General features: G+C 43.9%; 1 protein-coding gene across 4 annotated transcripts in view; it reads right to left on the minus strand.

Moving 5' to 3' along the window:
* ASB5 (ankyrin repeat and SOCS box containing 5) overlaps positions 1-26,698 on the minus strand; it is a 75,901-nt gene that overhangs the window by 20,017 nt on the left and 29,186 nt on the right. For 3 of the 4 annotated variants that reach the window (XM_037055117.1, XM_037055116.1, XM_037055118.1), the window contains one exon: positions 21,683-21,966. In XM_037055117.1, coding sequence (XP_036911012.1) covers positions 21,683-21,878 — 196 coding nt within the window. In that variant the 5' untranslated portion in view covers positions 21,879-21,966. Of the gene's footprint in view, positions 1-21,682; positions 21,967-26,404; positions 26,510-26,698 lie in introns of those variants that run through there. The other variant, XM_037055120.1, reaches the window with a different exon arrangement.

The following is a 26,698-nucleotide window of genomic DNA, read 5'->3' on the forward strand; positions in this document are numbered from 1 at the left end:
CAACGGAAGTCATCAAAGACACAGAGGCACTTCTATGGGAGAGGAATCCTAGTATTTTAGATACTTCAAAACAGAACGTTGAAATCTATGTGGCATTATGGTGGCGATCACCATAATCATTCAATCGCACAATCAGGGGTGTGTGGACACTTCCAAGAACTTCTGAAAAGCTAGCAAGTGGGACCAGTCACCTTCTACAGCTTTCAAAGGTAGATTAGGGACGCAAAATTTAAAACGTGAACTTTTCTTTTTGGCTTTGGCACTCGCAAACTTCAGGAGCTCATTGCTTCTGAGGGCTGGTGATGAGCTCAAGTAAGGAAGGAGTAAAGCACAGATAGACGTTTGAGGACAGATTCCCGAGTTGGAGGACTTAGATCGTGGAGCTCCTCCGCTGTCCGAAAAAGATCAAGATGATCAGACTCCCACTTAGATCCAGGGTGGCAGTCCCCCCACTGTAAACTGTGGAATATTTCAGACACAGACACTGTCCACCACCCGGCTGAACGGTTATCAACGCACAGCTGGTCTTGTTTCACGTGCAATATCCCCTCCTAGGGTTATAATCCCCACTCCTAGGATTATTTTGAAGCAAATCTCATTACATAATTTCACCCATAAGTTATTTCAGTATGTATTCTAAAAGATGAGGACTCCTTATAATCATTGCTTTAATATCTTAATTACTGTACCCCAAAATTGTAATTTCTATGTCTCAGCAAATACAGGTTGGCAATTTTTTTGTTCTAAAGAGCAGCTCAGTCATAAACTTCTTTCTCTAATTATACCCAAATTGATAGAACCCTCAAACCCTTTATCTCTGGGAAAAGGTCTGTGATCTCTCCATTTTCTAAAATGTCTTTTTGAAAGTATAAGATTCCCAGCCCTAAAGAAAAAAAGAATATTAAGTTTTTCTACATTACCAGGCGCTCACTAAGTGCAAGACAAAATCTTCACCTTAAACCATCACAAAGATGCTCTTTTACCTGTTGGTGCTAAACTCTCACCCTGGCAGAGTCGCATCTGGAACAGGCCATTATTTGGTCCCTGGCGTCAGCCTTGCGATGAGTCTTATCACAAAGCCACGTGCGTGTGCGACTCTTAAGAGTCGTCTCTGAGCCCCATTCTTGTTCTGTTTTATTTCTGATTGTATTTTACTTAAACATGAGGACCCTGATCTTCTGGCCTGCTGATGGAGGTGAGGCCGGTGGGGTGAGAGGGCAAGCCTGACCTGAGCATGCTGGGGACACGGACGGATTGTTCTCTAACAGTTACCCCTGGTTTCAGGGCTCTTCACAGCTTATGCAAAGGTTGCCGGGAAACCCACAGTGACATCTTGGGGTTGCTGGTAGATCCTCTCTGAGTGGGGAATGAGCGGCTGGGAAAGGCCCCCGGGGTCTGAAGAATCACGGCTAGAGAAAAGACATTTGGGATCAGTAGAAAACCACACTTGGAGCATCAGGGACCAAACGCTGTGGTGAAGGATATTTGATTGGCTTGTGTACACAAGACCTGGAAAATAAATATTACTAAGAAGGTCTATTCGATGTTCCCAACTTTTGGGGGGGTGTGATTAAAAAACCATCGGCATAAGATAAAATCCAGTTAAATATAGTTGGAAATAACAGTGCTGTAATCCTGCACAAATGTATTTTTATTGTAGATAAGGAAACCCAGTGGTGAGGGGCTTCTCCGGAGGGTCATGTGCTGTCCCCGATGTGTCATGTAAAGAGTGATTCTCCTGTAGCCATAACCCTAAAGGTGATTTCCACCCTGCCCCAGTGTCTGTTGATATGGGAGTTAAAATCTTCTCAAAATGTTTAAAATACCTTCTATAATATCATACATAAAAGATGTCTCTAAATCTGGAATATTTTCAACAATGACAAATGACTCAAATGATTTTTTAAGAAATACAAATACTAATCACTACATGTAAAAGAAAATAATAAAATATAATTTTAATTAAAAATACTGACATGCTTGAATCATGCTAACATAAATTCTACTAACATAAACTCACTAATATTAATTTCTAGTTGTGTAATGAAATAATGAGGTGGAGGAATGTCATTCATTCATTCATTCATTCATTTAATATTCATCCAGTGTCAGTTGATACGTCCCAAGGACACAATAAAGAAGAGAGTTGCTGCCACTTGAACCTGAGACTCCAGGGAGGCATTTGGGAATTACATGGATCTCAACTGCTGGGTAAGGAACCTTCCTACGTCTGGGAACGGAAGGTTCTTACACTCTGGCAAACTCAGAAATTCCCGTCTCCTGGTGACAGCAATGGCCCCTTAACTACTAGAAAAGTCCCTAAAATATCTGATGTACATATAACTTTCACTGAAGTTTAATAAATTGTAAGCAGTGAACCATGAGACTCAATCAAGACGATGTGACCTTATCACAGGGCATTTCCATGACTCAGATTTTCATGAAGCCCCAAAGAATTTTATGGAAAAGTAGGCAAAACTGGTGTTGCCATTACTCTTACCACGGTATCTCTGGAATTGCTTGGCTAATGTGTAATCTGTTAAATAAATGGAAAGTGATGAAAACAAAAAATGCCAATGCAGAAAACAGGACTGGACATTTCTCCAGACTTCTGTTAAATGTGTAGTTAGAAAAAAATATTTACTGCATTATAAAAATCCTAATTTTATTTTTTAAACACAGTACATAGAAATAAAATTTTTTGAACTCTCACTGATGTGACTTTTAAAGGAAAAGGCAGACAACTGTATTTGAGCAACAATAAAATAAAAAATGGAAAAAATCAATTTTACTTGCATTAGCAATTTATGTACAGGCAGTTTAACAAAGCTCAGTAGGTCCACTCCTTAATTAACGTTAATGTTCATGGCATTATTCTCAGTAGTGTATGATGCAAATATAAGCGCATCATTCATGCCAACTTTGTCAAATCTTGTCTCTTTTAGGAGGAAAGTCCTAAAGCAAATTAAAAGCTCACCACTCTCAAGCACTGTGGTTACTGGTCAACCCCGAAAATGTTCATGGTTTATTCATCACTCAGTGACGATGGTACATGTAAAACAGCTCTCGATATGCTGTAACTTTGCTACTTTGTGACCAGAAAACAACAGATAACCCAACAAAAGTAGCCCATGGAAATGAAGCAACAAAAACCCAAGACGAAAGAGTTACTGACTCTGATAACACATCACCTTTATGTCATGGTGAGCCTATGGCTGGGAAGAAAGGTATGCTGGTTGACAGAATATACAATTGACCAGCCATTTCATGTATAAGTCAGAGTTTAGAAAATAGTTAAAATGTGAGAAATGAAAGAAAAACAAATAGAGGGAAGAAGCTGTTGATTTTAAAGTGAATGGAAGTACAAAGTCCCTCAAACATTGTGAACAGTCTCCCAGGTCCTGAGAGATTCGTGTTGGTGGGTTTGAAAGAGGAAGATCTGGACACAAACCCCCCTGCCCCCCGCCCCCCCGCCCCCCCCACCACCACCGTGAGGTTTGCCGAGTTGAACTGAATTCAACCCAAGTTGAATTTTATGCAAGCTTTTTGCTAGGTAAATCCCAGCTTAACAGTCAGAGAGTGATGGCCGTTCTCAAATGAGCAATAATGCCCATGTCTTACATTGAAAAATCTCTTGATAAATTTAATAATTATTACCTCGGGGCTTTCAAATGTTGATGCCAAAGTGTGCATAATCCAGTCAGTAGCTTCATCATGCCCATTTTCCTCCCCAATTTCTCTTCACTGTGTCTGTGTTCATTAATTTCCAACACTATCAACCTTGAGTGAGAGGCCTGGTCCAAACTATTGCATATTACTGAGCTGTAACATCACTAACTGTTCTCCACATCCATTCTGGCCGGCAGCCAATCCAGTCTCTCTTCGTGGATTAAGTGATATGTCTGGGACTTGCTTCAAAATAATGCCCAAGGCAGCGTTTGCAAGTCTGACTGTAAAACCTCGCAAAAGCAAGGTTGTGTCTCCTAATGGGACATATCTCTCTGTGCAATTTATCTGCCAGGATGTCACTCAGGATAGGAATCTTTATCATAATAGATTTCTTAGAAAGCTAATTTCTCATGCTAGATTTGCCTTGCTGATATTTTATTTAAGATCTTTACATCGATATTCATGAGTGAGATCTGATTAATTTTTAAATTCCATTTCCCTTCTTCCTGTCTGAAAGTGACCACGCAGTGGGCACAAGTTCACTGTTGGGTGAGGCATCACGTGTCAAGCACCTTTGCATCCACACCTACCAATGTCTGCACCAAACACACACCTGCTCCCTACTGCCTGCCCGTTGTCCCTGGAAGGTACCGTGGGTGACTGAAACCTGGAACCATTCCTCAGAACCAGGACCTCACATGAAGTGCAGAGTCTTCCTCTAACCATGGCCACCTCTTCAATAAAGCTCAGTTCTATCCTACCACCAAGAGAAAATCGCCGCTGGGACCCCTCAGGGGAGGAGGCCCACACCCACCTCAGCCACCCCCCTCCTGACAGCCTGTCCTCTTCCCAGGAGTTCCCAGATCACCTTAACCCTTCCTCAGTTCATCACCAGGAAGCCATGAGACACACTCTGTAAACTGTGTAAACATACGAGACACAAAATGATCTCCCCAAATTGCTCTTGGTGTAACATTAGGAAAGGTTAACCCTTTTACGGACCCTCTGAAGATAACTGATAGGGCAGGATACAATAGGGAGAAAGGAAGAATGATGTTGTTATATCAGATTTTTCTGAGAAAAGCTTTTAAAAAGTTGGAAAAAAATCCCCTCGTGTTAAAAAAGAACTTTCCAGAACATCTGTCAGAAAGGTGCAGCACATGTGTCCAAGAGCTATGGAGTGGGCTCTGAAGGATCACACAGCTTAACCCAGGATCACAGAACCAGGCGTGACCAGGCGTGCAGGGGCAGGCAGCCCACCGAGAGGAGGTTGCTTGTTTAGTGAGTGTGGGTGGTGTGGACCGCCTGCCGCAGAGCAAGGCTGAACGTGAACTGCATCACTATGATACGAGGAATGCCTTTAAAAATGCATTTGCAGAACCAGCTCTTCTTCAGGAACTACACTGCCCAGGTGTATGTGCAGGTAAAAATGCTAGCGCTGTTAAAAAAAAAAAAAACACTCAGCGAACACGACAGGAATAATAAGTAAGTTCCTTAAAAGTGCTAACGGTTGTCTACAAAACCTTCCAGGAAACTTTTTACTTGATGGCAAAATGTTGAAAACTTCCCCTCTGAATTCAAAAATAAAAATGCATACTCATTGTCACTGCTCTATTTAAAATGGTGCTGAGGATTTTGACCCATAATATAAAGGAAGAAGAAAGAACAACTGGTATGACAACGACAAAGGGAGTAATGAAACTGTCATATTCACAGTAATAGGGTTTTCTACCTAAAAACACCCTATAGAACCTACAGATACTTATTAGAATTAATACGAGAGTTTATCAAGGTTGCTTGGGATAAAATTAATATATGAAAATTAATTGTATTTCTCCATGTCTATAACATATAGGTGGAAAGAGAAAAAAAGTTAATAAGATACTATGCACAGGAGCACAGAACAACTCAGTACTTAGGAATAAATTGAAAACATATATGTAAGCCCCCTCAGGGGGTGACCACAGACATCACAAGAGATATGAAAGGAAGCCTTCACACAAAATGGGAAACATAACATGTTTGCTCAGTGGAAGACCGAGTACTTCAGAGATGTAAATTCTACTTCAAATAAGTAAGTGATTACATAATAGGGTAATCAAATTCTAACAAAAACCCAGCAGGAGTTTTGGGAACCCCGAAGACGTTGCTTCTAAAACTAATGCATGAAATTTCAAATTACCAAGGTTGGAAACGTGCAGAACTACTGAGAAAATAAAATAAAGTGGAGGCTTGCTCTACCCGCCCATGAACCGACCCCCACGACCAGGCCCCAGGTGATGCAGGGGGCGCTGCAGGGGGCATTGCAGGGGGCGCTGCAGAGCCTGGGGCTGCCTGCCCAATAAAGGGTGGAGATACACTGGCTACCCACGAGTGCCAACGGACTAACACCGCGCAGTAAATCAGTTCCCCGTGGATAATTTGAAAGGAGCTTTAAGAAGAGAATACAGAAAAATACTTCTATTATCTTGAAGTAGAGCAAGATTATTAAGGTAAATTACACAAAAACTCTCAACCACGATGGAAAGTTTTATAAATTTGTTTTCAAATGAAGAGCTTCTGTTCACCAAAAGAGAAAACCCATAAAAAGTGAACTAGCCACAAAAGATAGTTGTGAGTAGTTCTTTTAAGCTTTCTTCACTTTGCAGGGGAAAGGCAGAAAACTGTACTCAAACAACAATAAAAAAAACACATAAATAACTTCTAAAAATCAATGAAAATCACTCCAAAGAATAGATGGCAAAGTATTCAGCAGGCGTATCACAAAAGAGGAAGTACGAATGTCCAGTAAACATGAAAATGGCATTATTAGCCAGGGAAATGAAATTTAAACCGTAAGATACACTTAGGTGCCCACCAGATTGGCAAAATTTAAGAATACGAGCATTACCCAGTGTCAGCAAGCATGGGAAGTGCCGTGAATTCCCATACGTTGCTTGTTTAATTACAGACACAACCACGTGGGAAGCCAGAGGGACGCTGACCACGCCACGCTGCCCGGAGCGCTGGACAAACTCACTGAAACTCGTCGCTCCCAGCGATCCCGTTCATCACTGCCCCAGTAGGGGATGGAATTTATAGCATTAGGAGCAAGTGAACTCGAAATACATATCGATAAATCTTTTTATCACATTGTTCAGTGGGGGAAAAGAAAGGCATGAAAGAATATTTAGAGACTGACTCTATGTAAAATGTTAAAATAGGCTAAGCCCAAACCTTATCCAACTGGGATGCTATTTATAGGAAAGAAAACCAAAAGAGAAAGGAAAGGAAATGCTGACTGTGAACGACAGTCACTCTCTCTTTGGGGCGCAGGCACTGTGATTGGAAAGGGTTACCTGGGAGACGCCGGGGTTCCAAGAACACTGTGTCTGGACCTGGATGGCGGTTGAACAGGTGACTGTGTTACAGTCCTTTAATAAAGTCTGTAAATGACCTCTGCTCACTTTCTGCTGATGTACGGTAGCTTATTTTATGATTAAGAAGATACTAATTAACATAAAGAGGCCAACCAAAAAGACTAAGTGGAGGAGGATGTTCACAGAAGACGGGACACCTGGATAAGAGCGGATGAAGCGCGCAGGGCTCTGCCTACTCCGATGCCCTTTAGTCTAAGCAGCGGTATTTGGGGGCCTCCCTGTTGGTCCCAGCTGGCCCAATGGGCAGAATATCTGCTCTCTGACCTCAGCTATTCTTCCATTTGTGCTGAGGAGTCCTGTTCACCTGTACAAAGTGCCCAGGGTGACCTGGGGACTTTCTCTCACAGTACGCACAGTGGAGAGGATGCGGAAAGCGCAAGGGAGCCTCAGCGTGCCTGGAGAGCAAGAGGGCCGGCAGTGTGCCGCAGGTAACCCTGGGAGCGCCTGCGCGTGCCTGAGACTCTGTCTTTGTTCTAAAATAATTGCCATTTTATGTTGCTTGGTGACTCATGGCAGTCGTTTGGGGCCATTGGGCTGAGTACCATCTCCGTGTTCCGGAATGGGGTGGGTGAGGTCACGGGTGTGTGATGCATTCACAAGCAGGGACATGGGTTCTCTGTGTAATAGCTTCTCTGGTCCAAAAATGATTCACCAATAGATTAAATAGCACGAAAAAGTCACCGAGCCTCAGAGCTAAAAGTGGACTTAGGTATCATCTGCTTCAGTGACTTACAAACAGCTTCAAAGCCCCCTATGCACGCAAGACAGCTGCCTGGCGGTGTGTCAGCCAGGCATGGGGCTCTGTCTTCACAAGGAACAGCCTCCACACCATCAGCTTTGCAAAGTAAGCTTCCAAGTCATCATCAGAATGGGACAAAGGCCTTAAAACACACAAAAAGATTCAAACCCCACTGATCTTGCCTACTGCCTCCATTTCACAGATACAGAGCCTGAAGTTGAGAGAGGGTAGTTGATGTCCCCAAAGCCACTCAGGGCGTCCCCAACAAAGCAGGACTGGAACTGAGGTTGCCTGCTTCCTACCCGCACTCCTTCTCGTGTGTGACGTTGGTACTTAGCAGCTAGGACACACAAATCTAACCCAGAGACCACACGGAAGGGCGGACTTCACAACCAGGGCCACCTGTAGGGTTTCTGTGAGGATGAAATCAGTTTATTCTGTCTATGTGTTTAGAACAGCATGACGTCTCTTACTAAGAACCAAGTTAGTGTTTACCCTTCTCATAAACAGCACACTCTTCTCATCCTTTTGTTCTTATTTTTTTTACTCACTTTGTTCACACAAATGTTCAATTTCTACCGACCGCCAGCTTGAGGTTTTAAAAGGGCTCCGAATCCACGCAAGGAATGCCATCAGCCACCCGTGGCCTGTGCTCTGAGTGTGACAGCTGAGGAGGCGAATCTGATCCGCACTGCAGCCTGGGACCTAATGTAAGAACAATTTACACATAATCCCTCCCCTGCCACCCGTCTGGCCCCAAAGAGTTTTATCACCACTAACCATGAGCTCAAGGAGGCTCCAGCTGCTGGCGCCGGTTGAGGGGAGAGGGAGTTTGTTCCTACGTGCTGGGCACGCTTGCAGGAGGAGGTCCTCACGAAGGGGGAGAAAGCCAGGCACCCAGGAGCTCCCTCAGCACCCACATGCAGGTCTAGGTGGCATCTCAGATGTGGTGGCTGGAGGGAGGCAGATCCTTGTCTGCCTCCCTCCACCCAGGGGGCCCGCCCCACTTAGTGGGGGCTGCTGCTTGCTTCCCTTCTGGGACCTCAGCTCCAGGAGAGAGTTCTGACCCCAGAGAGACCTCTCCCACCACTGACATCCCCAGCTGCTCGTGGACAAAGAAGCCACCCATAAGTGCAGGCAAAAGCTAGATTCTTTAAAAATTTTTTAAATTTAATTTTGTCATTGCTACCACTTTGCTCCCTAAAAACATACTAGAGTATCTGGGGCACTTTAACAGCAAGGTGGGTAAGGGCAGAGTGGGATGAAGGTGATGAACTGAAGTCCAGAGGTCATGCATGAACTGCCTTTAACGGAGTCCCATTAAAAAGAAGGATGAAAAGTTTTTAGTTTTTTTTTAAATTGGGTAGGAGGATCAGTATCAATTCATGAGACTAAGAGGACTCTGGGAAAAAGGACAATAAGTTTGATTAAGAAGAAGAAGGAGTGGAGGGCAGTAGTTATAAGTTTAATTTAAGTGCAGCAAGGATTTCCTGTCTTTATTTGTTCTATGAGAATGAACTCCCAGAATCTCTCATTAGCATTATTCAGCGCACTCGGGCCACTGGGTGAGGCATGATTAGAACACACAACCCCCTATAGTGAAAGCGGCAATAAAATCCGTACTCTTGAGTTTGAATTTTCTCAGTGTCTCCTTCCTTTTTCTTCTTCTTCCTCCTTGATTCTTCCTTCCTCAAGTGTTAGTACCTGCCAGGTGCTGGGCATTTTTCTAAGTTCTGAGGATGACACGAGGCTGACAAACTGGTAACGGCCTGACTTAGCGGTGTGGTCCACGATGAGTTTGTTTGGGACATCGTGACAGTCTGTGAGAGAGCAACACCAGAAGTCTTACGTCCTTGTGCCCAGTTAGAATTGTTGCCAAGACCCTGAAAGATAGGCTGCAAACCAACAGACGGGAAGCTCTGGAAAAACGACACTGCTCACTCGTTTCTTGACATAATCAAAGAAATCAAATCCACAAGGGGCGGAAGCAACTGGAAGACCAGGGCTCACATCTGACTCTCCCCTGATTCAATCAACCACCTCAAGCAAGTTCCTCCACACTTTTAAGCCTCTGTTGCCTCCTCCGTAAAAGAAGCACCATACCTCCTTCTTGCAGAGCACAGTTATGAGGTGGGAAGGGATAGTGTGTAAGGAGGGACTTCAGGAATTACCGTAAGTATATGACCTATTGTCATGAGAAAGTGTGTGGTAGGTCACATCAAGTCCCACAGCTGGGAACAGAAAATGTCAAGAGATGCTTGCTTACCACCCCGGTGAAGTCCAATGACAGGGCACGTGAGAAACAAGGCCCCCGCTTCACGTGAAAAACGATGTTTTCCGCTCGTTTTCACCTTCTCCTACAGCATTAGTAGATACCAGGTTAACTAGGAAAGCAATGCACAGATGCACTCCGATTAAAGGAGAATTTATATTTCCCAAAGGAATATGGTGGGACCCTTTTAAATAACACCTTGACACGGTAAGACACAAATTCAGCAGTTCACTAAAAGCTGTTTTATACACAACTTATAAAGCACGCCGTACAGGTATTCTGGTATATGCATATTTGATTGCTATTTTACCAAGTTTTAAACAATCACTTCCAAAGCACTTAGGTTTCTGCTGTTTTTGAAAATAGCATTTCTGCTAGAATATCACCATTCTGGCATGACAACTCAGAACTGGATTGCCACCATCTGACAAAAGGAACAGTCGGCCCCGTGTCAGCAGCGCTGGTTTGTAAATGTCTGCTGAAGACCAGGGCCGAAGGAGCTACCTTCTGAAAACAAGGCGGGCCTTTGTGTTGCTCAGGAATGCTGCTCTCCGGTTCTCCAAGGCTCCGGAAGACACACTGCTTTGAGGAAGTTCTTTGTCCACTGTCCTGCTCCCGCCTAGCTTTTGGTAGTAACCCTCCCTTCTGACTCGAGGCTGAGATTCCCACCTGGTCATGAACGTGGGTGGCCTTGTAAGTAACGGCCTGACTGTTCCCACCTCCTGGATCGTCGCTTTGTTCCCTGACAGTAATGTGCATGGCTTTATGGTCTTGTGCTGAAGAGAGAAGGCAGCGTCATTATCTGTGAGGTATTATTCTCCAAAGACAGGCTCCCCCACCTTCAGGGAGTCCTTGGGTGGCTGATGAGGGAGCAGAGGTCCCTGCAAGCTCATGGGGGAGGTTTTGCAAACCCGAGTGTGGGGCGCAGACAGTTGAAAGCACTGCTAGACAGTCGGCTGTTACTGGATGATTCTACAAAGTAATTCTTATTTCTGGATATACATTTGCTTGTTAAAAATAAGATTTATTATAAGAAATAAAAGCTTTTTGAAAGAGACACCCAGTGAAACACCGTGTTTTGCTTGTTTCCTGAAGGGATCAGCTGGCAGAAAGGAACAGAAAAATACAGAAAAAAATGCCCAAACCCTGAACTAACTGACTCACCACTCTGAGTGGTGCTGTGATTATTAGCATCATTATTATTATTTGTCTTCCCTTTTTGGCAGCCAGGGATTGAGAGAAAAGAAAGAAAAGGGCAAGAAAACGGTTTAGTGGAAGTTAATGTGCATGCCCTGGTCTGCTGGAAATTAAGCAGCTTCCAGGCACCCACCCAACGGAGTGTTGGAAATCTGCTAACACCCCAACTTCTCATGATGCCCTCCCGGAAACACCCGGGTTTCCCACAGGACAGCCACAACCAGGTATTTGACCAGGTTTGCTGGGGAATACATTTCTGCCCGATGAGCTTCTAGCAAGAAGAGTTTCTTGGACAGAGTAAGATCCTGGAAGAAATTTCTGCAAGCAACTTTAAGGCTCCGGTTCTGCACCAGCCTGGGCGCCGGAGCACGCGGCGGGCTCCAGCCATGGCGGCCGAGCACACCCCATCCCCGAGCTGTGCGACGCCACCCTGAAGCAGGATTCCTGCTCAGGGCGCACATGCAGCATGTCGGAGAGAACATCTGAGTGACCGGCGTAGGCTGGGTCTTCGAGGCACAGAATCAACTGTTCATTTTTGCTTGTTGCTTTGGAAAATTTTGTATTTTCAATACTTCTTCAATAGTTAAAACTCGGCATGCAAAGGGCCAGCAGTCAGAGCGTATGGGGGGGCACAGGAGCCTGAGGCCAGCCGCTGCCGCCACCCGGGTCACCTGGTGAGAGGCAGTCAAGGAGCAAGCAGCTGCTTGAGAACTCCGGGTCCAAACTCCACTCCTTCCCGTTACTAACCGAAAAAGCTGACCACTCAGGTCGTCTTTCAGAGCTTCAGTCTGTTATTCTTAAATTGACATAAACCTAAAGCCAACCACTGAAATCCCAAAAGCATCCACCCAAGGAGCGAACGTGATGCTGGGCAGAACACCTGCTTAGTAAGCAAGTCCCCATATCACCATGTACTTATGGCCACTGTGCAGAAGCCTAGTTTATTACCCTCCCGCCATCTTTTCTTCATGATTGCTTCTCCGTGTTTCTACATGGTGGCATTCTTGTCCTGCGTTTGAAAAAATTTAAAGGACAAGGTAACATTGATGGAGTGTAAATTATATACCAGACACAGTGGCCAATGGGTTAGGTCATAAATTATATCTCATATAAAATGTACAATAACCCTTTGAAATAATGTCACCATCTCCATTTCACCAGTGAAGAAACTGACAGCTTCAGACTTTAAACAAGTTTCCTAAGAAGACAGATATGCCTAGAAGGTGCTAGAGTCATAATGGCATTTTTTTTTCCTGTGGCTAAATCACTATGCCATCTGCAGTGTGATTTTAAACTTCATTTCCCCCTAATTTAAGGTCTTTTGTTCATTCCACAAATATTCATCAAGTCTCTTCAATATCCAAGACATTGTTTCCCTCTGTGGTATTAGCAGTTTTTTCAAAAACCCAGTGAGTTTTTGCTTCGTAAATTATAATCTCCTTCTCCTGAGTGACCTGCTTTTGGGTCACAGTTCAGTAGCCACGTGCAATATTTGACAAGAATCATATTTGCCTCATGAGCCTCTAATTAATTCCAAACTCCTTTTCTTCCTTCTAATTAAATTCTTTCTCACCCTGTCTGGGGTAGCTCAGTGGATTGAGCACAGGCCTGCAAACCAAAAGATCGTTGTTCGATTCCCAGTCAGGGCACATGCCTGGGTTGCAGGCCAGGTCCCAGCGGGGGACGCATGAGAGGTCGACCATACATGGATATTTCTCTCCCTCTCTCTTTCCCTTCCCCTCTAAAGATAAATAAATAAAATCTTTTAAAAAATAATTTCTCTTCCAAGTCTTATTTTTGTTCGTAATCAAAACACTCCTTATAAACCTGCAGAACCAGGTTTGCGGTCATGTGCGTGCTTTTTAAAATTAAACTCTAAGTAATTATGAAAATGCCGGTCATTGAATCTAACTTTCATAATTAAACATTCTTTTCAAAAAAAATTATTGTTACTTTCAGGAAACCCTAAATACTGAGCTTACTCCAACAGATTTCCCTGTCTTTCACATTCTTGGCATGTGAGTCAATATCTCCAATTAGATCACTCCAATTAGTTAACTCCAATTAGACATGCAAGTGCTGTTTTAGGACTTAATATTCATTGCACAGGGCATAGTGTCCCTGAGCCAACCCACTCGTGTTCTGTTGGTTTCTTTGAGTAACAAATGGTAAGTAGACATGAAACTTAGATTTTACTAGATGGGCTACTTCATAACGGCGGGGAGTGGAGAGAGGGCGCAATGTTCCGATGTTCACTTAGCTCCCTTCTTTTTCAGTTCATGGGGAGTCACTAATAGAGGAGGCATTCCTTCTCAGACTCCGTAGATCTGTGATTCCGTGCATTTTAACTCTAAAGGAACCGGCGCTTTTTCCTCTTCCTAATTCCGCATTCTGGATCACGGTTCGAGAAGCAAGGAAGACCCAAAGCTCCCAAATTCAGGAATTCATTTCGTGCATCATCTCATTCTAGAGATTACTTACTACTTTACTTGATGGATGATGATAGGGATCATTTTTCCAGCGAACGAGGCAGAGTCGGGAGACAGAATTAGCTCATAAATCTCAGCGGCGAATCAAAACGTGTTTGGTTGTGGCTGAGGAGCTCTGCCACTCAGAGCGGCTCCGTATTTAACTGCTACCGAAGTGTGCCCAGACCTCTGTAGAGGAAGAGTAACTCCCTTTAGCACTTTGGCAGTGGTGGACCTCACTCAATCCACCAGCGAGGGACTCGGCCAAGTCATGATGGCCGAGAGCAGATTTTCCACGCTCTGGTCTCAATGTGAATTGTCTTGTTCTGTTTTCGTTTGAATCAGCTGCACACTTGACCACCCAGAGGAGCCTGCGTTTCTATTTAGGAACAGGCATGGCATTTCAGTATTACGTTTCAGTTTGTTTGGACTCTGCCCACAGTTTAAGACCATAAGCCCTCTGGAAAGAGTGTGTTTCTGGATGTTTCTATTTTGCTCCGTAGGTAATGGTGGCATGAAGATGGAGCTGCCCCGAGGAGCGGGAACGCCTTCCAGCCTTCTCACAGGCAGTTAATGCTGTCCTAATCCTTAGGAAAGAATGTTGAAAGGGTGCTCAGCGATGACTCATTTTATAGGGCGTTTAGGTTCCGTAAAGATGCGTGCGACTTACATTATACTTGGAAGAAACTGGGACAGTTTCACTTAAAACATTACTTTATCCTCTTTTTAAAAAATCCTCTTAAAGCCCAACTTCTAGAGATTCATCAGAGCCCAGTTGTTCTGTTGAGAGATGGGGAGGGACACACAGGCACCCTGACCCCTCACGGCACCCTGGCTGCCCTCTGGCCTCTCCAACCCTGAGGCGCTTCTGGAAAACTTCTACATTTACTGAGAGGACGGGTAAAAACCTGTCCCATGGTAACCAGTGGAGAATTACAGGACTGAACAAAAGACCATTCTAGTACATTACCCCTCACCCTAGATTCCACTCAGTGGACTTGCGCCATCTCGGGCCACCTAGAGGTGCTGACAGTTTGAGACTCCTCAGCCTCTCCATCTGGAACCTGACATTCCTTGGGCATTTTCAGTCTAGAAGGTCAATGGTCTGCTCTGCAGCATTGCTGAGAGGAGGCTGGAAAGAGTGAATGACGTGTTCTTGGTGCAGCTGGTAAAGGAGAAAAGCCAAAAGTAGTTCCAGTAGGCCTTAGTAAACCCTTTCTCCTCCCCTCCCCTTGCTCCCTCCCTCCTCCTCCCCAAACTTTAAAGGTGGTTTGAGAGGAAGAGCCATTGTTTGCCTGTCACTGGAGACAAACTCTCCTCTCTCCTCCCGGGGCCAGGAAATGAACTTCGGGCACTAAAGCTGTCTTGGGAACTCACCGGAACAGCCACAGAGTCACTCCGAGGGCGTGCCCTGCGGAGTCAATGTCAAGTAGGCATTCCATCTTCTCCTGGATGTGGGTCATGAGATTACACCAAGGACTTTGGGAAACGCTTATGGCCGTCACCATTTCCATCATCAGCTAACGATTCTTTTTCGTAGGTTAAAAGTCCAGCAAGGCATGGGAAAGCTATTAACTCTTGGAGGTGTGATTTGAAAAGATGTGTGTTTGTTTTTCACAGTGGCACCCACCTCCCAACTGTGCGTCCTTATCTGGGATTTAGACTCCAGCCTCCATCCCAGTCAACCCGGGCTCGCTTAGTTCCCCATTCCGAACTCCCTCTTTTTCCACATCCGGCTTGGTTTCATCTCCACTTGCATGAAACCAGGTACATTCTGCTGTGGAAGTTTTACCTGAAGTTCCACCTTCTCTATGACGTTCCTGATGCTCTCAGTGAACTCCTCGGAGAACATTCCTTGCAGAACTGAACTGCTTTCAAGGTGGCACCTTACAAATTTCTCCTCGCTCGCTGGTTGGGTGTTTTGTGCTTGCGAAGTTTGGCTCTACTCACTCAAGGCTCCTTTCTCTCAAGAGGCAAGTCATATAATGTTTGTGGCAAACATGTATATATATATGTGCACACCTGCATATGTACAGATATCTATGTATCTGACTATGTACATGCGCCACATAATTCTGTACCAGGAACAGAGTGGGTATCCAAGTATTTATTCAAAACTATCAGCTATGTCGATGAGTAAGAAAAAATACCTTTTAAAATAATTTACCATTTTTTAAAAGAGGCAGTAAATTGGAAAGAGAAGGTTGAGACCCAGTTTTCATTCTTAACTGTCCTCATTATATAAAAATTTTAGAGTTGACCCTAACAGTGCACCTACCAATACAAACAGAATTCATTTTGAAAATTTTCACCAACATACTTGTCAGTTTTTCAAAAAGCTTGCAATGAGCATACCTGTTCTTTCCTAAAAGTCAATTCCTTTGACAATAAAACTCTGAGGCTTTAGGGAAAGATCGAGGCAGGAGACAGGAGTTAGAAATAAGAATCATGGTAAGAGGGTGACAACGGGGAGCTAGGAGGCTTGGGGGCATTACGGCTGAGGGTCCATGCGTGCTCCTGGCCAAGAACATGCCTGTTGTGGGTGCAGCTCGCATTTAACTGAACATCCCAGGCAGAAACGCTCTTGTGTCCGTCCTCTGTCCTCTGAGCTCCCACGGCACCTCCTTAACCTGGCAGAATAGCACTTACCATGCTTTCAATGACTTGGTCCCCTGCCTGTCTCTCCCACTAGACTACGCTTACCTTGAGGAAAGGCACTGTGGTGAGCTTGTGTATTTTATCCTAAATGCCTAGCACAGGGCCTTTGATGTAGAAGTTACACAAGTAATCGCCATGAGTAATAAGTGAGCAATTAATTAAGTGACTAAAGGAGGACAGAGAAGAACAAAGGAACAAGAAGGCTCCTCCTAGGAAAACTGAGTCCTCCTAAGTTATCATCAGCTGTGCCAAGTTCCTTAATTCCATAAATTCATGTGTCCCTCCAAATATGGAGGAAAAAGAAAGGCATTCATACATTAAAATGACTGTCTTTTGTAAACCTGGAACTTGGTCCCCAGATGCCATTTTTCATGGACATTATCACAATAGTTTCCTCCCAGTAAGTGTGTTCTGGCTGGTCTGAAAATTAGCTGAGCTTGGGTGAAATTAAAATCTTTTAAAAAACATTCCTTTTGTAGCACTTTTAACTATAATGTCATGGTTTTGTCGCAGAAGAGCTATTTTATTCATTCAAGTTATTTTATGTGGATTTCTCCCTAAGTATAGAAAATGTGTCTAAAACTCACATCATGAAGGTATTTTATGCCTTTACATAATGAACAACATGAAAGAAGCCATCCTGTGGATTTGCTTCTTGAAATTTTCCACTGCTGAGATTCTGAGGAGAGTTTCCGACATGAGTAACCTCCCTCACACATAATCAGCACAGAAGTACCCAAATCACATGAAACCAGGTGCTCATTGCCGACATCCACCCTAAAATGAGATTCCTGGCATATAAGTTAAAGTTAAAAGTCCTGGAATGGACTTTACTGATGGAGAAAAAGTGACATTACATCCTATGAAATTCCAGTTTCTTTTCCTACCCAGTTCACACTGCTCTCCACAATGACGGGTACTTGGACTTGAGGTGACACACTTAACGCTGCAGCCCATTCCCAAGTATCAACAATAGACTCGTGGAAAAAAAACAAAACAAAAACGTGCTGAATGGCAACCCTAGGACCAGATTTCTCAAACCACTGTCACCAATGTATCAGATGATTCCACACCTACCCTATATTCTTTTTAAAGTCGCGACCATGAAAAGAGGGTCTGAAGTGGCTGGGTGTCACGAGATTACTTTGATGGGTTTCCCAGTCTAGAATTTGTCCACGGCCTGGCAGGCTCGCAACCTGACCTATCAGCAAAGCTGTAGCGAAGTCACACATCAGCGGCACGCTTACACCTCCAAGAGCACAAAACGGAGGATATCAAGAGGCAACTCCAGGAATTTACAACAAGGACCGTTGGTGTCAGGGCTGGGACAAGGCGACGCAGGGAGCGGCATCCTAATCAGGGGTTATTGGGGATGAAAAGATGGGACTGAGGGAATACACTAAATAAATCAAACGCAAGAGTGGAATTCAGAGTCTACTTGATTTACCCCACTCACACCCGAGTTAGGTGATGACGCGGCAACAGGGGCGCCTGTCTGAGGTTGCACTGGCGGGGGACTGTGGGTCTCCCTGTGTGGCCAGTGCACCCCTCTCATGACGGAGACGTTTTGCTGTAGCTGTGTCTTATCGAATCCTGGGAGACAATTAGTTCCCTACGGTGACATCTGCGCTCTCTGCCCATGTTATCTAAAGGAATCATCCAGTTCGTTCGCTCTTCTTCTTATTTGTGTCTTCTTGCCATTCCTTTCTATCCACGCCAGCACCACCACACAAATGTAGGTCCTCATCTCCTTGAGGCAGGGGCCTCCTCGGCTCCCTACCTCAAACCGGACTCATTGCCCAACTCCAGGGACCGTTGTTATAGAAATATACCTTAAATTAGGATTTTATATGTGTCTTTTCCCATTTTGCCCCCTACTCAGGCCAGAAACTCTCAATAACTCATACTGCCTTCAAAGTTAAGTTCAAATTACTTAGCCAGCCTTCACATCGGTGCCCAACTTATTATCATTTTTTCTACTTCATAAACCTTCTACTCGCATTAAATCTATTACCTCTTAATATTCCAGGGTACCTCTAAATTCATGCTTCTCCTCTTTCCTGGGGGTCCACTCAAGTTCTGCCTCACCCATGAAGATAGCTCTGAAAATCCAACTTTGAAAATGACCTTCCCAGTTATTAGATCCATTTGACAATTAGCGTTTCTGGAAAATAATTATCACAGGCAGAAACACTCACTATCTGCTCAGTTAGAATAAACTGCCTCCAGGAGGGAACAGTACACTCACCTTCCTTACCTTCTGTCTCCTTAGTTTCTAGGTATCAGCGAGGCTCAAAAATGAGAGCTTAGCACTGGCCCCACCCACTGGCAGGCGGAAGTACTGAACTTCCGCTAGAACCTGGGATGGAAGTGGAAGAGAACCCGCCTCCACCGAAGGGGCGATGGCAGGAGACCAGTGTCCTCCCTCACGTCCTCCTGTGCTCTCCCTCCCGTCAGCTAGCACAGGTGAAAACACCTTTCGACGCCCATCCGTCTCCCTGTCCCTCTCAAAAGTGGACGGCCAGCTTTGGAAATGGGCATGATCCCGATCCACAGAGTTGTTATCAGGACCTTGAACAGCAAGCACAACACGGGAGGTGGCGACACAGAAAAGTGTAACGAAGAGGTCCCTTCCATATGACGGTGGAGTTGATGAAAGTCTCCGGCACAGAAGACGAGCAGTCCGACTTCAGTCATATTGGAATAACAAAGGGATCGAGAAGGCATAACCTTACATGTTTTCGCTGTCATTTAGCTTTTCTGCATCCTTGTTGCACACACATACCTTGGTCCCCAGCCTCATTGGAAAGCGCCTTAAAAAGACTGCCTGACACGGGTTCAGTACAATGAGCTAATTCGCAGTACCACCTAAGAAGACACCGTTTCTTTCATTTCACACCACAGCACCGCCGCTCCTGGGGAGGACATCCAGAATGTTGTCAACAGGGTCTCCGGCGATTGTGAAAGACATGAAAATGCCCACATCAGCTCATATTTCATGGAATTTGGCAACCCCACATCAGAAATGTTGGGGAACCATCTGGCTAAGTCTCGAAAGTAGGAAGGAGAAACCTAATTCAAATTGGAGTAAAGGTGATAATCTTCCCTAGGAAGGAGGGAATTGCCAGATTAAACAAAGATAATTGAGCCTGATTAGTTAATTATCAAAATATAACCAAAATAAAAACAGTGTATTTGTAGTGAATAAAAGAACAAGCTATGTTAAAATGAAGAACAATGCTTTCCTGGGCAAGAAAAAATTAATTCTTAGAGGTAGGAGATCAAGAAAAAATTTGTAAGGTCCCTAATCATTTTTCTCATATTAAAAATATTGGAGACTAATTATGCTTACACTGAATGAAAATTATCATCAGATAGTCTATTATTTAACATACAGATTAATGCAAGATATTAGAAGGTAGAATTTAGTTAAATAGATCTAACATTACAAAAACACAAAATTAAAAAAAAACTTTACATTCCTAGGAGAAGTGTTTTCCACTGGTGAGTGTCAATGTCTTTCTTTCCTTTTTGGGGTCTAGTCCTGGAGTCTAATGTAGCTTCACACAGACTCACAAGCAGCAGACGGGAGCGTGGAAGCCATTTCACAGATTTCCCGTCACTTCCCAGAGTAATCACAGTAAAGAGACCCGACTACAGAGAAGACGCCCATTTCTTCTGATTTGTAAATACAGACAAGGAGGAGCTTCCATAGCTTCCTTGAAAACAGTTGTCAGTTCACCGAAAGACATCAATTTTTAGCCCACATTTTAGGTTGTTAGTTACTGCAATGCTCGCAATTCAGCGACAAGATTTTACTGTGAAATGTGGTCACGGGCTATTAGCTGCCCAGGAGAGGAGGCTTCGGGGCCTGTGACTGTGTGATCTACTCAGCCTTGTATCTGGAAATGTGGCTGTATTTTACACTCTGGTCTTCTATGTTTGCTGTGTTTAAACAAGGTATTCTGTCCAGCCGCATAACGTAGGCCGCATTTAAATAGGCCTGTTCTGAAACAGAGCTGTTGGGTGCAGAATTAACTCCTGCCTTTTTCTTCTGGACGCCACCTTCTCTGTGAGTTTCTTACTGGCATGTAGATTTTCCCCACTTTTAATGAGCTCAAAAATCAAAAAGATTTTTCTTTTTGCATAAGGAAAATCTTCCCTAGGAAAAATATACTCATTATATACCTCATGCACACAAAAAAAGATTTTCCACCTTAACGTCCCATGTACCCACAGAATAATCCACATTTAAAACGAATTATTCTCACAAACTGAAAATTGGAAGAAAACAGACTTTTAAGAGGTCAAGCTTTCTACTCTGTGCTTTTTTAAAAAAACTACATTTTTTAACTATGTGATAGTATATTTTGATTCTGAAAATTTAAGTTATGGTAGAGGTATCTGGGACTCTAGATGCGCACGCTTTTCTGCTGCCTCTCAAAGCAGAAGTTAATCAAAAGGCCGTCAGAACTTAAAATATCACCTTGAACCCACCGTAAGAATTTTTTTTATTATATGGAAACCAGTCCGATAGAACGCATGTGTTTTTACAACCTTTAAAGCCTATGACTCACATTATTGTTTCTCATTAGATCTCATACTTCAATGTCTTCTAAGAAACATGGGTGGATGATCTGACTGCACGCATGTAAGATTGCTAATTCGTGTTCCTATCTTCTTCTAATCAAGTTTTTACAAATGGAGCAAAGCAGCAAAAGAGCCATCAGGAAAACACATGCCATAAATCTTAATATTTGATACACTGCACATTATTTTATAATCCAGTGGTTAATCTTGGTAAAATAAAATTTCTGAAAAACAAATAAGACCTCCAAATGTTCTCTTTTGAATAATTATTTCCTATATCCTTGAAGATTTGAATAAAAAAATAATCAAGCTTTCAGCACATGTTAGAGGACAACTCAAATGCAATCAGTAATTGAAGCCTATAAAACTATGGGAAATGAAATGTTTAAAGTTCTAAAACATTTATTAATAGAACAACATATGCTTAAAAGTATGTCTCTATTAATCTATTTTGCAAAAGATACCTTCATTTTATTTACCCAGACATTTCCACAGCAAAGCAATTTTTTATGAAACCATGAAGTGAGCTAACAAATATTTTCTGTACTGAGTTTATAAAAACATCCCCTTTGAAGCATCCCACAGAGAACACATGTGATGTTTTGTCGGATTATGGATGAAATGAGAGTTAAATTCAACTTGAAACATGAAAGCACTGCCGTCCACCTACCTTGTCCTTGGGTCACTCCGTAAAACTCCGCCGCTATCCTCGCCGCCTCTTTGCGGTTGCCCTTGACAATGTAGAAATGACTGAGGATGGCCAGGCTGATTTTCACAAACAGCTTGAAACAGAACAGTGAAAGTATCGTGAAGTAGACATTGGATAACTGTTGAGCAAATGGTCGGCTTTCTTCTAACACCGACATGGCTGCGCAGGAATCTGCCGCGCCGGCAGTGAGAGCCAAGTCCCCAAATGTGCCTGGCTCTCGTCCGGGATGCCCTGAACAGCTGGCCCTGCGGAAAGAAAGCATCAGCTGGTAACGGTGCCTCCAGCTCCAAATATTTATACGGCCCATGCAAGCTCTCCGCAGGCTCCGATTGGTCTGAGCGTGTTCCTGGGCGGCAACTGCGTGCAACACGTGCCCCTGTGCAGGGCTCCTGACTTTCCATTCTCAAAATAAACAGACACTCCGCCTCCCTGCTCTGGACTCCACAATCTGGGTGTTGACGTTTACATACAGGTGGTTTCCTTTTTTAAAAAAAAAAAAAGGTTTTAGTATGCAATTAGCATGAACACATTGAAGACTTTGTGGATGGAGTTCCGGTTGCTAAGGTAAATGATATTCAAAACAGCAAGGTAAAACTAAGCCCATCAATTCAAGCCTTTAAAATGGTCCTCTTTGTAGGTTATGAACTAAATCCTCAAACAGTCCACGACTGGATGATCTAAACAACGACTCATCAAATTAGCCAATTATGCAGCTTTGACTGTTATCAGAAAAAAAAAAAAAATTTTATACATGGATTGAGTGGAAGGCCATAGAATAAGAGCTTTCATCTGTTCATTCATCCAGTGAAATTTTTTAGATTTTATGTATTTTATTTTATTTTTAGAGAGGAGAAGGGAAGGAGAAAGAGAGGGAGAAAAATGTTGATGTGTGAGAGAAACATCCATCAGTTGCCTCTTGCACGCCCCCAACTGGGGACCTGGCCTGCCACCCAGGACTGGGGATTGACTGGCGACGTTTCTGTTTACAGGCTGGCTGGCGCTCAATCCAGGGGGCCACACCAGCCAGGACTCCAGTGAAAACTTTTAAAATACATGTACTATGTGTCAAACATTTTGCTGAGAAATATTAAATATAATATTCTTGCCATGAGGATCTCATAGCTAAAGGAAGAAACAGACAAGAAGACGTGAGACAAATCCAGGCGAGGACGGGGTATGGTGGGAGCACAAAGAGGAAGGGCCTAATCCTGATAGAGAAAAGTCAGAGAAGGACACAAGTGTTTCGTCTAGACTGCCCGAACCAAGCAAAACCATGTGCTTTTTGGGCCTATATTTTTTGTTCATCTTAATCTGATGCATTTTATGAACAAAATGCAAATGTTATAAGGGCATATTTTAAAAAGAGAAATAGAGTAAATCATTAAGAACGATAGTAAAAAGTAGCCATATTTGGTACATAAGTCAAAAATATTATGACAAAATATAAAATGGCATAGTATAGAGAGAGTTAATTTATACATTTATGTGACCAAGTTTGGGGCTTGTTAATTGTTGTACTGTTTCCCAACTCTTCTGAGAAGTCCCAGAATAATAAACGATAGAAAAAAAGATGTAAGAAAATAAAAGTGGTTCCTCTTGAAATTAAGAAGCCTATTAACGATTGGTCAGTTTGGTAAGTGATGGGTGTTTATCTGCCTCCTTTAGTGCATGCGTCTGAAGTAGACTGATGTACATAAAACATTCCTAAGACAAGGGCGGCGTTGCTGTAACGTGAGCATGTCAAATAACGCAGGCTTCTTTTTCCCTCAGTGACCGAGTGGCACCCAGAAAAATAAGTCAGGTCAATATGTTAGAAAGAAACCACTGAACCTTTCATAAAAATGGCCCTTGGGATTTTTACAGGCAGAGGATTAGACTGAGTGGCCACTAGTGGACCCAGTGGCCATTTCCCACGTGTTTGGTGAGTCAATGAAACTGACTTCAAAGGACCGAAGAGAAAGTCACTAAATGTCCCTCTGGCAGCTGTGGTGCGGGCGTGCCAGCCAGGCTTCCCTTGGCGGGCGGCGGCGACGACACGCCCCGCAGAGGCCCGGCCGGGACAGCTGGCCATCACAGTGCTCTGAGTCACCGTTCGTGCCCACTGCCACTTTCGGCGCTCTGCCGTTACCCACAGGCCCACCGGAGACCCATCTAACGTTTCTCCCCCTCCTCTTACCGGTAAGCGCTGTTAATGGGAATCTCCCCACTGGTTCGTGGGGGGGGCTGAACTCTTTGGGGCGGAGGAACACGGCGAGTTCAAGGAGGCGGCTATCGCTGGGCATTACATTTAAATCCCCATAATTTTACTACTAGAAAAATACTACAATATTTAGGATTTTATGCCACGATGTCAGGTTGTCTTTCAATGAGTTCCTATATGCCCACCTCTATTTCCTGTGTTGCCTTCAACAACTGTTACCCTCTCTCGTTCTATTAATCAATAAAAGTTAAAACTAAATAACTCACCATCAGTGAACTCATCAACTGTAGATGCTGTATTTTTCATACCACAGACCCCTCCAAATAACACCATAAATGATTAATATTTAAAAACACACCTGAAACATAGTGTGCCCCTATGTTCTCAGCATAAACATTTTCTTAAAAGTAAAACATTGATTAGTGATTTCAGTTATTTAGTGAGATAACACTTTCATAATTACTTTTGTTGAGAGGATGTGGAGGAGGGATTTGGTTGCCAGTCTATCGCAATGGCTCTAATCTTGTTAGTTTCAATCAATCAGCCAATCAATCAAACCAAAATTGAGGTCAATAATCGTGTCCCCATAATGGGTGGTGAGAGAGAGGTTAAACACACAGGAGAAAAGAAGTCCTTATTCAGTCTGCTGTATGCTACATGGTTCACATACGTCTTCTCATTTACTGTCCCTGTCTCAGAGGGGTCAATGTTAGTATCTAATTTTAAAGATGAAAGTTGGTTGCAGAGAGCTTTAGTGACCTGAAAACCTTCCTTATGAGCAATAGTACTATTTGAACATAGTTCTTTTAAAATATAACCTCCAAGTTACTGCTCATATTTCCTACTTTGAAGCACTTACAATCAGAATGAGCAAATGTGATTTATGCATAGAGAATGAGACCATCACCCAGACTCTCTCTCTCTCACACACACACACACCGCACACACACACACACACGAAGGGGATCAGTCAGATTGCATTTAATCAGGGACCTAAATCAGTCACTGAATTAGTAGGGCAGGCTACTTGTGATGATTCCGTGAGATGGAATCTTGTGTGCTCGAGACTGTGTGTCAGGGAGCTTCCATTCTTGCGGAGCAGCCAAACAATAATAATTTAAAAGATAAATAAAGACTGTGATGAGTGCGACGCAGGAAATTAGTGCTGTGCTGTGAAAAGAGTAACAGAGGTGAGCCACAATTGGGACAGTGAGGAGACACCTTTTGGAGAAGGTGGCAGTTAAGCAGAGACCTGAAGAATGAGAGAGCCAGCCACAGGAAGAGAAGCAGGGAAAGGATTGGGGACAGGACAGAGGTGGAGGGAAGTGGGAGGGAAGGATTTAGTTTCCGAGGACCTGACAGAGGACTGTGCGGAGCCCGAATGAGTGGCGTGCTGAGTGGCGTGCGGCACGAGAGGACTGGAGTGCAGGAGTGGGCAGGAGCATTGGGTTAGGGCCACGGATGGCGGGTGGCGGGTGCTGACACCCAGACCCTCCCTGGGTGGAAGCATTTCTTCCCCCAGCTGGTGGCGCTGCTTGCTGGTGCCCTCCACTGTCAGTCATCTTGGGAACTGCCTGTGGCTCTACCTGCTGACCCTCCCGGACACTCGACACTCGTTCTGTCCCAGAGCTTCTTTTTGATGGGTCCAGAGCAGAACACAGCATGACAATAACGACACAGGATTTACGCGAAGGGAAATGGAAGGTGATTGAGAGGCATTAACAAAAGCAAGAGAGGACCATTTTAGCAGGCGTGCGTAGAATTAGAGAAGGCAGGGGCGGAACCAGCGATGGTGGCTGAAGCTGGGGAAAAGGAAGTAAAAACTGAGAAAAGTGGGTCAGTGCAAGACCCATTTAGGGATAGAATTAATCGAATTTGTCAATTAACTGGGTGGTGAGCAGAAGGAAGTCATCGAAGAATAACAGCAAAGCCACAGCACAGTGAAATGTTCGATTGCCACAGCACAAAACTCAGGGCACCAGAATTCACTGGCGCTTTCCTCAGCTTGGAATCAACGGCATGAAAGAAGGAACTGAGAAAAGACGCCGGTGCTGAGTGTCTTGTGAAATAATTGGGGGCTTCATTTTAGAAAATTGGCCCCAAAGAAATATGCAATCAGTATAAAGTGTCAAACACAGCCGCAGATGAGTGTGAGCCCTATCTTCCAGTTCTGTATGTTACATGGCATTTGTCTAATAAATGATGGGTAACCAGCTGCCTTGGGGCGCTCTGTCACTAAGCTGAGCCTAAACACTGTAAACTGAATTACCAGACAGGGAGAATACACATGCTTCATGTTCGCTGTAATGAACCAGCACAGACTTAGAGGTCAATAATGGTTTGATGTTCCAGAAAATGGATAAGTCTAGTGACACACACAATGTCATTTTTTAAATAGGCATTACACAAAGTCAGCCTTTGTGAAAGGCTGGAGTAAAAGAAATTAAATGACACAGAATGGTTGAGAGGCTGCCTCATCTGACCTCGGACCAGAGCTGCTTCTACGGTGACCTAGAGGGTCCTGCTGCCGCCAGTGACCACGGAGACCACTCTGCCTCTGCTGTGGTTCTGGAAGCTGCTGCTCTGGCCCTCAAACGCAGACACACCCGAATGCCAGGTGCCTGTTTTCTCATGCAGCCAATCAACTCAAAGTTTCATTAACCCATATCTGATTGGTGAAATCTAAGTCACATGTCTGTACCCTGACAGCAAGGAGTTCTGGGAAATGTAGTTTTCTAGGTGCTGCACTGAGGAGGCAGCCTGCATAATGCCCAGGG

The sequence above is a fragment of the Sturnira hondurensis genome, unplaced genomic scaffold (assembly GCF_014824575.4).
Source record: "Sturnira hondurensis isolate 20B ecotype Veracruz unplaced genomic scaffold, ASM1482457v3 Scaffold0008640, whole genome shotgun sequence".
Classification (NCBI taxonomy): domain Eukaryota; kingdom Metazoa; phylum Chordata; class Mammalia; order Chiroptera; family Phyllostomidae; genus Sturnira; species Sturnira hondurensis.